Source organism: Piliocolobus tephrosceles, chromosome 9, assembly GCF_002776525.5.
Source record: "Piliocolobus tephrosceles isolate RC106 chromosome 9, ASM277652v3, whole genome shotgun sequence".
Classification (NCBI taxonomy): Eukaryota; Metazoa; Chordata; class Mammalia; order Primates; family Cercopithecidae; genus Piliocolobus; species Piliocolobus tephrosceles.
In genome coordinates this window covers 32,709,308-32,720,826 of record NC_045442.1, presented here as the reverse complement: position 1 = coordinate 32,720,826, position 11,519 = coordinate 32,709,308, and the positions used below count along the sequence as shown (strand labels likewise).

General features: G+C 52.9%; 2 protein-coding genes across 4 annotated transcripts; one reads left to right on the top strand and one right to left on the bottom strand.

The window, feature by feature from the left end:
- Positions 1–799: 799 nt before the first annotated feature.
- On the bottom strand, positions 800–2,103 carry MRPL43 (mitochondrial ribosomal protein L43). Its single transcript, XM_023206441.2, has 3 exons — positions 1,872–2,103; positions 1,637–1,743; positions 800–1,515 (listed from the first exon to the last, which is right to left on the bottom strand). Exons 1-3 carry the CDS (start codon positions 2,000–2,002, stop codon positions 1,274–1,276), a joined length of 480 nt encoding a protein of 159 aa, XP_023062209.1. The 5' UTR covers positions 2,003–2,103; the 3' UTR covers positions 800–1,273.
- TWNK (twinkle mtDNA helicase) lies at positions 2,104–8,912 on the top strand. 3 transcript variants are annotated; one of them, XM_023206438.3, is made up of 5 exons: positions 2,104–4,010; positions 4,202–4,442; positions 4,973–5,080; positions 5,401–5,542; positions 7,712–8,912. In XM_023206438.3, exons 1-5 carry the CDS (start codon positions 2,768–2,770, stop codon positions 8,030–8,032), a joined length of 2,055 nt encoding a protein of 684 aa, XP_023062206.1. In that variant the 5' UTR covers positions 2,104–2,767; the 3' UTR covers positions 8,033–8,912. The 3 variants fall into 3 exon arrangements, with proteins under 3 accessions (XP_023062206.1, XP_023062207.1, XP_023062208.1); XM_023206439.3 differs by having other exon boundaries at positions 5,401–5,586; XM_023206440.2 differs by lacking the exon at positions 7,712–8,912 and adding an exon at positions 6,915–6,933 and having other exon boundaries at positions 2,693–4,010; positions 5,401–5,586.
- Positions 8,913–11,519: the final 2,607 nt, after the last annotated feature.

Below are 11,519 nucleotides of genomic sequence, written 5' to 3'. Positions count from 1 at the left end.
TCCTCTGCTTCCATCCAGACTTCTTGGCAGGCACGCAGGCCTCTTTATTAAGGTTCACACTATTCATTGATCATGGTGTTAGGGCATGACAAGAAAATGACAACGGTTCAAGAATTCTTACGAGGATTTCTAGATTTTTATTTTCTGGCTCTCATTTCCCCACCATCCCCCCTTTTTAAACTAAGACTAGGCCGGGCGCGGTGGCTCAAGCCTGTAATCCCAGCACTTTGGGAGGCCGAGACGAGTGGATCACGAGGTCCGGAGATCGAGACCATCCTGGCTAACACGGTGAAACCCCCGTCTCTACTAAAAAATACAAAAAACTAGCCGGGCGAGGTGGCGGGCGCCTGTAGTCCCAGCTACTCGGAAGGCTGAGGCAGGAGAATGGCGTAAACCCGGGAGGCGGAGCTTGCAGTGAGCTGAGATCTGGCCACTGCACTCCAGCCTGGGTGACAGAGCCAGACTCCGTCTCAAAAAAAAACTAAGACTAGAAAATATTAATCAGCCTTCCTGCCCTTCCCCAAGGTTCTCAGCACCCCCCACCAGCTGGCTCAGGCGACATGGATGTTATTTCTGCACAAAGAGGGACGTGGGGGGAAGGAGATGTATATAGCTAAGACCACAGAAAGCTTGTTAGCCAGGGAATAACTCCCCTCTCCCTTTCAGGGGTCAGGCCTAGATTAATTACTTGGCCTTTAATACTAACCACCTGACGGTTGTTATATGTTCTGCGTCTAGTTTTAAAATAATGAAAACTGAGGCTTGTGCTGAACATATGCACACATTTTGAAGACAGACCTGAAATGTGACTTGGGATAGTTTATTAAGCTCAGTTTTATAAATCTGTACACACACACATTCACACAGATATAAAGTGCCTAGCCCATCACAGCAGAGCTCTCCATAGCTCAGTGGTTGTACCAAGAAGACATCAGGGATTCTTCAGAAGCCAGCCTTCAGACCTCTCATTGTGTTTTGAGAGATAATTATCAATTTGGATTTAAAAAACAAGGGCCCTGTAAAACCCTTTAAGTCTTCCTCATCTCAGGTTTTAGGGATGCTAACTGATAAAAATTAGGGGTTCACAAGGTCACTGCCCCTAGAAGCAGGCACTGGAAAGAAACAGGCAGCTCTTCTTTATCCCAAGCAGAACCTCTGTCAACTTGCCCATTGATGGGTTCCATTTACCTGGGCTTGGAATCCCAAACGGAAAGAACCACCTTTACTGGAGAAACAGTCCAAAACCTGGGGTTGGAGTTGGTGGAGCAACTCTTCACTGTACTTGCACCTGGGCTGGGACAGGATCCTGAACCTCTCGGGGGCACAGCCCGCGGAAAGTGGTCGGCTTGTTGGTGAAGGGGTGCCACTGGCCCTGGATACTAGGGTTGTCAGTGTGGAAGGGCTTGCGGATGCGGATCACGTCCAAACCCGACTGGTTGGCCAGCTTCTGCACCAGCGTCGAGATCTCCTCGACCGACTTGCAGTGGATGCTCTCCTCGCGCACAGCCCCGTTAACTGGCAGAAGAGGGGTGAGAGTGGGTGAGAGTGGGCGGAAGCTGGCCAGTGCGACCAGGAGAGAGGGAGGCTAGCGGGCCGAGCCCATCCCGCCCTCCAGCCGGAGCCCGGCCCCACTCACGGTATTCGGCCACTACTCTGGGCACGCCGCACGGACGCGAGTTCACATATATTACGACCCCTGGGTTCCGTCGGGCGAAGTCGATCACCTCCCGCTCCACGAACTCCCTAAAGGACCCGGGAGAGTGAGCAGTATGACCCCTGACTGGGGGCGACCTACCCGGGGAGTCGTTGCCACCCCCACCCCTATCCCCACCCCCACCCCGACCCGCGCCCGCGCACTTCCCTTGGCTTACCTGGCGCCGCGAGACGAGGCGCTGTCGCGGCTGATGCTGAAGCTCAGACGCTGCAGCTGCTGCACGTAGCGACCCAGTCCGTTGTGCAGAACACTGGCCAAGAAGCGGCTCGGAGTCCCGCGCGCAGTCATAGCCACCGCTTGGAGGCCGCGGATCCGAGGCCGCGAGGAGGGGGGGGGGCGGGACTAAACCTCGAAACTTCCGCTTCCGGGACGACCGCTCCCGGAGTTTTGCTTCCGAGGTCAAGGCGAGCAACGTGTGCTGAAGGCTCACGTTGCGGGCTAAGTGGGAGAGACAAGAGTGGTAACCTGGGGCCGGGGGCCGGCGCGGCGGAGCTCGGAGTAGTAGAGCGGAGTGAAGACACGGGGGAGGATAGAGACAGGCATTCCTTTGGGCCCGAGAATTGGCGGGAGTCGTGCTGGGTGCTCTCGCTGTGTTGAGATCCCAGTGAGGGGAAGGAGCAGGGGAAGAGGGTCTGTAGTCGGGGTCCAGGGCAAAGGGACTACAAAAAGGATGCAGGTGGCTATAGAAATGAGGACGACGAGGAGATGCTGTGGAGGGGCAGTAGAGGTGAGAAGATGATGCAGAGAAACTATCAGTGAGGAACTGTGTAGAGGGTCATAGAGGTGAGGTGGTGGAGAGAAACTGTAACGGACCATAGAAGTGAGGGAGCCATTGTAGAAGGACGTGGACGTGAAAGGGTCGTGTAGATGGGCATATGTGTTAAGCAGCAGGGTAGAGGGGTTGAAGAGGAGAAATTCATGGAGAGAAAGAAGGCACCTAGAGTGAGCTCTGCAGAGTGCCGCGTGGGGTATCCATAGAGTCTGGTCTAGTGAAGGCACGCTAACCAGGCACCTAAGGCATTTCAAGTAGTGACTTCCTACATTTGGCTAGGAATGTGGGTCCTCCTCAGAGGTGGGCACCCCCTCCGTATCTTGCTACCTCTACGTGGGGAGTGGATGGGTCGGAGGGGCCTGCCCCAAAACTTGGCCCCAGGCCCTCCTCGCAGAAGGTACGGGAAGGAGACTCTCCAAGCCTTGGAGATGCCAGTGTTGCCTGTAACTGCAGCCGAAATCCGCCAGTATTTGCGGGGGCATGGGATCCCCTTCCAGGATGGCCACAGTTGCCTGCGGGCACCGAGCCCCTTTGCAGAGTCTTCGAAGCTCAAAGACCAGACTGGTGTTACCACTTCCTTCAGCCTCTTCATTGACAAGACCACAGGCCGCTTTCTCTGCATGACCAGCCTAGCAGAGGGGAGCTGGGAAGACTTCCAGGCCAGCGTGGAGGGGCGAGGGGATGGGGCCGAGGAGGGGCTTCTGCTTAGTAAGGCTCCAGAATTTGAGGACAGCGAGGAGGTCCGGAGGATCTGGAACCGAGCAGTACCTCTCTGGGAGCTGCCTGATCAGAAAGAGGTTCAGCTGGCTGATACAATGTTTGGCCTTACCAAGGTTACAGATGACACACTCAAGCGTTTCAGTGTGCGGTATCTGCGACCTGCTCGCAGTCTTGTCTTCCCTTGGTTCTTCCCTGGTGGCTCAGGATTACGAGGCCTGAAGCTACTAGAGGCTAAATGCCAGGGGGATGGAGTGAGCTATGAGGAAACCACTATTCCCCGACCCAGTGCCTACCACAATCTGTTTGGATTACCACTGATTAGTCGTAGAGATGCTGAGGTGGTACTGACCAGTCGTGAGCTTGACAGCCTGGCCTTGAACCAGTCCACAGGGCTGCCTACCCTTACTCTACCCCGAGGAACGACCTGTTTACCCCCTTCCTTACTCCCTTACCTGGAACAGTTCCGGCGGATTGTATTCTGGTTGGGGGATGACCTTCGGTCCTGGGAAGCGGCCAAGTTGTTTGCACGAAAATTGAACCCCAAACGATGCTTCTTGGTGAGGCCAGGAGACCAGCAGCCACGTCCCCTGGAGGCCCTGAACAGAGGCTTCAATCTTTCTCGTATTCTTCGTACCGCCCTGCCTGCCTGGCACAAGTCCATCGTGTCTTTCCGGCAGCTTCGGGAGGAGGTGCTAGGAGAACTGTCAAATGTGGAGCAAACAGCTGGCCTCCGCTGGAGCCGCTTCCCAGACCTCAATCGTATCTTGAAGGGACATCGAAAGGGTGAACTGACGGTCTTCACAGGTAACCCTTTGAGAAATCACTACTTAGAGTAAAGGGGCAGAAGATCAGGTGACAAAAGCAAGTGGGTTTGGGCCATGACAATGTTGAAAAGAAGGTTTGCCCCCTCCCCACAATTTTAAAGCCCTGACCTATGTCTTGGTTTCAAGGGTAGGACTTCCTCCCTCACCCAAGTCTGTTCCACCCCACTGCAGGGCCAACAGGCAGTGGAAAGACGACATTCATCAGTGAGTATGCCCTGGATTTGTGTTCCCAGGGGGTGAACACACTGTGGGGTAGCTTCGAGATCAGTAATGTGAGACTAGCCCGGGTCATGCTTACACAGTTTGCCGAGGGGCGGCTGGAAGATCAACTGGACAAATACGATCACTGGGCTGACCGCTTTGAGGACCTGCCCCTCTATTTCATGACTTTCCATGGACAGCAGAGCATCAGGTGAGACTCCCAGACTCCAGCCACCTTGCTTTCCCAGACATATCCCAGCACTCAGGAACCTTTGGTTCCTTTTCCAGCTCCAGTAGGAACTCCCCCATCTCCTTAGGTTTGGAGTTTTTCAAAGAATGAGGGCAGGGCTGGGCACAGTGGCTTATGCCTGTAATCCCAGCACTTTGGGAGGATCACTTGAGCCCAGGAATTTGAGACCAACCTGGGCCATATAGGGAGACCCCCCTCTCTATAAAAAATTTTTTAAAAATTAGGCTGGGCATGGTGGTGGCATATGCCTGTGGTCCCAGCTACATAGGAGGCTAGAGTAAGAGGCTCACTTGAGCCTAGTAGGTTGCGGCTGCAGTGAGCTGTGATCACAGCACTGCACTCCAGCCTGGGCTACAGAGCAAGACCCTGTCTCAAATAATAATAATAATAGAAGGGCAGAGGAGGCAGCCAAGAGTTTTCAGGATGTTAGTTCCTCTGCCTGGGGTGGTCTAGAGACAACTTGTCAAATTCCTTGCCTTTCCTCTTCCCAGGACTGTAATAGATACAATGCAACATGCAGTCTACGTCTATGACATTTGTCATGTGGTCATCGACAACCTGCAGTTCATGATGGGTCACGAGCAGCTGTCCACAGACAGGTGACATCCTCTCTTGTCTAGCTTGAGCCCACTTGGACATACAACACATACTTCTCAGGCAGCTGACCTCTAGGCACACACGCTGTGCTCTCTTATTTTCTGAGATGTGTGCAGGCACGTACCACCCCCATGTGTATCATATGGAGGTGTGGGGTATGGCAGCAGGATGTATGGACAGGGATCTGAGTGTGAGTCCTTGGGTAGAGGGAGGTAGAGTGGATTGTGGTAGTTTGTGGGGAGATGTGAATGAATCAAGAGTATGTGTATGTTCTTGTCCTTCTGTGTCTAATAAGCTCTTTGTGTTGTTGGGGTGGGGGTAGGATCGCAGCTCAAGACTACATCGTCGGGGTCTTTCGGAAGTTTGCGACAGACAATAACTGCCATGTGACGCTGGTCATTCACCCCCGGAAAGAGGATGATGACAAGGAACTACAGACAGCATCCATTTTTGGCTCAGCCAAAGTGAGTGGCCTTTAGAGGAGCTCAAGCTTTGGAAAGTAGAGTGGGTAGGTGTGACCAGGGACAGCCCTTATTCAGCCTTAATCATCTTGACTGTCCATCTGGAACAGACAGGAGGCAATGTCTCTGGGGCCATGACGTGAGGAATATGTGTGCTGGAAATACAGACACTCATAGTTAGTTCTTTGCTCTCCTTGCCCTCCAGGAGTTCACATCCTCTCCTGTGGGAAACAGTAACACAGTGATTGCAGTTCAATATGATAAGAGCTATGATAGGCAGCACAAGTATTTGGAGAGCAAAGAGAAGAGATGTCTGAGTCAGCCTGGGACATCTGGGAGACTTCCCAGAGAAGGTGACAACAAAGGTTGGGTTGAGGTTTGGTAGACAATGGGTATTAGATGATCAGGTAAATGGGAGGGCCTTCTGGGCATCAGGACCAGCCCAATCCTGGAGCTTCTAGTGAATGCCTATTACATACAAGGCCTGGGCTGGGCACAGGGAATTCAGAGCAAGGAGCACAAATCATGTGCCATGCTGGAACAAACATGGAGCTGGGAAAGAGTAATGTAGAAGTGGAAAAATGGCAGGGTACAGTGGCTTACGTCTATAATCCCAACACTTTGGAAGGCTGAGGCAGGAGGATTGCTGGGGCCCAGGAGTTTGGCAATCTGAGCAATGTAGTGAGACCCTGTTTCTACAAAAATACTTGAAAATTGGCCAGGCACAGTGGCTAACGCTTGTAATCCCAGCACTTTGGGAGGCCAAGGTGGGTGGATCACCAGGTCAGGAGATTGAGACCATCCTGGCTAACACGGTGAAACCCCTTCTCTACTAAAAATACAAAAAAAAATTAGCCGGGTGTGGTGGCGGGCACCTGTAGTCCCAGCTACTTGGGAGGCTGAGGCAGGAGAATGGCGTGAACCCAGGAGGCGGAGCTTGCAGTGAGAGGAGATCGTGCCACTGCACTCCAGCCTGGGCGACAGTGTGAGACTCCATCTCAAAATACACACACACACACACGTATGCATATATATATATTTGAAAATTAGCTGGGCATGGTAGCATGCACCTGTGGTCCCAGCTACTCAGGAGGCTGAGGTGGGAGGATTGCTTGAGCCTGGGAGGTTGAGGCTGTGGTGAGCTGTGCTCACGCCACTGCACTCCACTCCAACCTGGGCAGCAGAGTGAGACCTTGTCTTTTTTTTTCTTTTTTTTTTGAGATGGAGTCTCACTGTCGCCTAGGCTGGAGTGCAGTGGCACAATCTCGGCTCACTTCAAGCTCCAGTTTCAAGCAAGTCTCCTGCCTCAGCCTCCCAAGTAGCTGGGACTACTGGCACGTGCCACCACGCCCGGCTAATTTTTTGTATTTTTTAGTACAGATGGAGTTTCACCGTGTTAGCCAGGATGGTCTTGATCTCCTGACATTGTGATCCGCCCACCTTGGCCTCCCAAAGTGCTGGATTACAGGCGTGAGCCACTGCGCCTGGCTGAGACTTTGTCTTTAAAATAAAAAAAAAAAACTAAAAAAGAATGGTCTCCTTCATGAGATGTGACATTTAGACCGAGACCTAAATGAGAAGAAGCTGAGGCTGAGTTGGGTGGCCCACTGTGGAGAAGGAGAGGGAACAGCACAGGCAGCGTCTGAAACAGCAGCAAGCTTGTCAGGGAAGTGAAAGATTTGAGTGGCCCCAGCATCATGGTCAGTAGTTCAAAGAGCTTTGGTCATGGGGGGAAGTACTTTTCCCTTTCCCTCTCCATTCTTTTTTTTTTTTTTTTTTTTTGAGACAGTCTCGCTCTGTTGCCCAGGCTGGAGTGCAGTGGCACAATCTTGGCTCACTGCAACCTCCGCCTCCCGATTCAAGTGATTCTCCTGCCTCAGCCTCCCGAGTAGCTGAGACTACAGGCGTGTGCCACCACACCCGGCTAATTTTTTGTATTTTTAGTAGAGACGGGGTTTCACCGTGTTAGCCAGGATGGTCTCGATCTCCTGAAATGGTGATCTGCCCACCTCGGCCTCCCAAAGTGTTGGGATTACAGGCGTGAGCCACTGTGACCAGCCCCTCTCCCCATTCTTAATCACTTCTCCCTGCCCTGTCAGCCTTCCTTTCTGCTTTGCTCATGTTTTCTTACTCCTGCTTTCCTCCTTCTGCCCCCCCTCCCCCGTTCCCCAGGCAAGCCAGGAAGCAGACAATGTTCTGATCCTGCAGGACAGGAAGCTGGTAACTGGGCCAGGGAAACGGTATCTGCAGGTGTCCAAGAACCGCTTTGATGGAGATGTAGGTGTCTTCCCACTTGAGTTCAACAAGAACTCCCTCACCTTCTCCATTCCACCAAAGAACAAGGCCCGGCTCAAGAAGATCAAGGATGACACTGGACCAGTGGCCAAAAAGCCCTCTTCTGGCAAAAAGGGGGCTACGCCACAGAAATCTGGGATTTGCTCAGGCCAGGCCCCCACTGCCAACCAGCCAGACACCTCCAAGCGTTCAAAGTGAAGGCCGTGCAGAGCTGCTCACTGAAATGAGCCTGATAGGACAGGCTGGAGCATAAAACTCTGAGGGCTCCTCTATCCTGTGGTCCTGAGCTGTGTGCCCTTCTCAGTCTGAGGGGCCTAACCTAGAGCTGGTTTCTATAGTGAGAAAATTCAATGTAGCAGACTACTGAGAAACTACTGTGTTTCTCAGGCTTTCTTTGAGGTCCTGTATATACAGCACTGAAAAGAGAGAAAGGTCTCTGCCCCCATGCATTCTGGTGGAAGAGACAAGCAACCAATGAACAAATAAGCAGAAAACCTAGTTTTAGTTAGTGAAGAATGCTGTAAAGAAAATAGAAATGCGATAGACTGCTGGCAGGCTAGTGTAGATAAGTGGTCTGAAAAGGTGACTGAGCCGAGGGCGTGTGAGCTGGGGCCTAAACAACTAGAAGGAGAGAGCCCCATGAACATCCGGAGAAGGGGACCCAGGCAGAGAAAAGGAAATCCAAGCCCTGAGGTAGGAATGAGCAGGTCAGATTCAAGGCAGTAAGGTCAGGCCCCCTGAACCTTCAGGGGAGTCGGGGACTTCATGCAAAACTCCAGCCTAGGCTTTCAGAGTCAAAGGGCGATACCAAGCCCCTCTGCTCTCCACTTTGTAGAGCCTGCCATGAGGTGGCATGTACTAGAATTGGATCCTAGGTGCTTAGGCCTGCAATATCAGGGCCTCACAGGTGGGAGCTGCCTCGGGCTGGGTTGCTTGGCCATAGAGCCATGGGAGGAAACTGTCAGCCCGGAGTGCCTGCCACCTAGACACTGATGCTATTGTGTGCTGCCTCAAGACAGCTGGAGTTAGGACATTTTGTAGAGCCTTTTCCAGTTTTACTAAAAAATTTTTCCATTGCTTTTGTTTCTGTGCTTTTTCTTATTCATCCACCAGGTGTCTCCCCAGTCCGTAGCTGAATTTCCCTCTGGGGATTGGGAATGGACGGGTCCCTCCCACCGTTTGCAGCCTTTGAGCAGTGGGCTCCCAAGGAAGCAGGGACATTAAAGGGCCTTCATACCCTACTTCCCCCGTTACATCTCTTCTTGACCTACGGAAGACAAAATGGTCTGTCCTCATACCTAACTTCCCTGAGGATCTTAGGCCCTGCCTGACTGGCTATTCCTCTGTGATGTGAGCCACTCACCTCTCAAGTGGACTCAACATATTCTGTCCACCCCCCATCCTTCTCCCTCCTGTACCCGTTCCATGTTTCTCATATGTTAATATGTGCCAGAACTCCTGGGGACTTGTGAAAAATGCAGAACCTAGGCCCCATTCTCCCCCCATCCTCCACCACATACGTTTCTCATTCTGGAGATCTGAGGAGGGGTACAGTAATCCTCATTTTTAACAAACCCTGGAGGAGACTGTAAAATAGGTGATGTAGAGGGACTGTCAGAAGTATTCCTAAATGATGACACCTCATCTTTTGTCCTCTGATATCCAAAAGTCCTAGTTTCCCTATGGATTTCCCTAAAAGAGTCGTGAGAATGCAAGATGTTCTGAGGGAGCTGGGGAGAATCCTTTTGTAAGGGTTGGGGGAAGGTTTCCTGCTCCCTTTGGATGCAGAGCTGCTTTGTCAGGCTGTTCCTTTCAACTTACGAAGGGGCTTCTGGGACTGGTGGAGGGGTCTGTGGTCTCTGGAGTGTGAGAACTCTGGCCACAAATGTCTCCTGAAACATCCAGAGCAAGGCTGCTGGAAAGCTGCTCTCTGTGAGGAAGAACCTGGGGGGTGGGGAGAGCTCCTCCAGGGCCTCCCTTCTTGGGGGTCTCTCCCAGACTGGCTGGAGCCAGGCTTCCCTAATCCCGCAATAATCATTCCCAGCCGTTGACTGGTCTAGGCTTCATCCAGAGTCTGTAACACTGAACAGCAGCCATGCCTTCCAGAGGCACAATACCAGATGAGTCCTACCTGTAAGGATGTGGGTTCCACATTCCTGTCTCCCTAGAATGCCTGGTGGGTACTCAGGAGATCCTTTAGGGGTTTCCAGTAGGGGACCTTTGTGAGGTCTCTGTGAACTGGGGATAGAGGGATACAGACTTGTCTGTCTTGCCCCACCCTTCTAGTACACATCCCCACACAGCACAAACCAGAATGATGAGGGGGAGGGGAAGCTAATACTCTCCCCAGCCCCACTCCCTGCACAAACACATTCTACTCCATACCTGCCTTAAACACCCACATCATGATCGGGCCTAGTCTGTTCAGATCCCTGGATTCTAGAAAGCAGTGGGGGGTCCCTAGGGCCTGTGCAGATTCCCTGGGATAGGACTGGTCTGCCTACACCCAACTGGATGTTAAGAATCTCCCTGACTCACAGGTTCAGTGGATTGGGAAGAAAAAAAAAAATTCAAAAGAATTTCCCTGAGAACTCAGGAAAGGCCTAGCTAAGCCGGGTCCAGTTGGATCTACAGTCTTGTCCTCCAATTGATAGTGTGTGTGACACTTGGCTATGAGGGGGCAGCTTTGGTACTCCAGCAGCTTCCTCTCTGCTGTGGATGGGTTTAATAAGAAACAGCTCAGCCGGTGCGGTGGCTCACGCCTGTAATCCCAGCACTTTTGGAGGCCGAGGCGGGTGGATCACGAGGTCAGGAGTTCGAGACCAGCCTGGCCAATATGGTGAAACCCCCGTCTCTACTAAAAATACAAAAATTAGCCGGGCGTGGTGGGGCACGCCTCTAGTCCCAGCTGCTCTGGAGGCTGAGGCAGGAGAATTACTTGAACCTTGGAAGCTGAAGTTGCAATGAGCCAAGATCCCGCCGCTGCATTCCAGCCAGGGCGACAGAGCGGGACTCCGTCTCAAAAAACAACAACTCACCGAGGTCTCCAGCAGCCCATATGGCCCAGATACCTAAAGACCTTCCCACATGCTGCCTTGAGTGCCATGGTGGGAGGGAGCCCTTGGGGCCTCCCTGCAATACAGGCCAACTTCCTGTTTGTGCCTGTGGGTAGGACTATGAGTCTAAGAGAAGCCCAGCCATGTCCCATGGGGGGTCAGAACTGGCAGGCCTGCTCACCCGGACAGACACCTACTCTAGGGAGGGGGCTGTGCTGGTTCTGCTTGGGCAGCCCCACGCTGAGGTGTGTGCATGGTGGGGGCAGGTGGGAGCTGCTCTGGTGAAACTCGAGCCTTCTTTGCTTCCCAGGGGTTTTCCCTATATTTGGGGATTGGGCCAAGAGTGGACCGGGTTGGGCTCCCAACGGAGCAGGGAGGGTGGCAGAGTCAAGTTCTATAGGCAGCTTAGTTTAAGGCATCCAGGTAGTCGAATTATCGGTCACGAGATGCTCGCCCCCTTTCCCAGGTCAAAAACCAAATCCAGTAAACTGGGAAGTCGGAGGCCAGAGGGGGAGCCTCGGCCACCGTCGAGTCCCTGTGGGGCTGGGAACTGGGTAGGCTGTTGGTGGAGTGCGGGGCAGACCACTCCCCTCCCTGGGTGGGGGGCGCGGCCTGAGCCGCCCCGCCCC

Bases quoted from the DNA above. Each gene is read 5' to 3' on its own strand.
- MRPL43 (XM_023206441.2), bottom strand. From the start codon at position 2,002: ATGACTGCGCGCGGGACTCCGAGCCGCTTCTTGGCCAGTGTTCTGCAC. The intron at 1,744-1,871 runs GTAAGCCAAGGG...CGGGTCCTTTAG, and splicing joins GCCTCGTCTCGCGGCGCCAG to GGAGTTCGTGGAGCGGGAGG. The intron at 1,516-1,636 runs GTGAGTGGGGCC...CTCTTCTGCCAG, and splicing joins CAGAGTAGTGGCCGAATACC to TTAACGGGGCTGTGCGCGAG.
- TWNK (XM_023206438.3), top strand. From the start codon at position 2,768: ATGTGGGTCCTCCTCAGAGGTGGGCACCCCCTCCGTATCTTGCTACCT. The intron at 4,443-4,972 runs GTGAGACTCCCA...TCCTCTTCCCAG, and splicing joins CATGGACAGCAGAGCATCAG to GACTGTAATAGATACAATGC. The intron at 5,081-5,400 runs GTGACATCCTCT...GGGTGGGGGTAG, and splicing joins GAGCAGCTGTCCACAGACAG to GATCGCAGCTCAAGACTACA.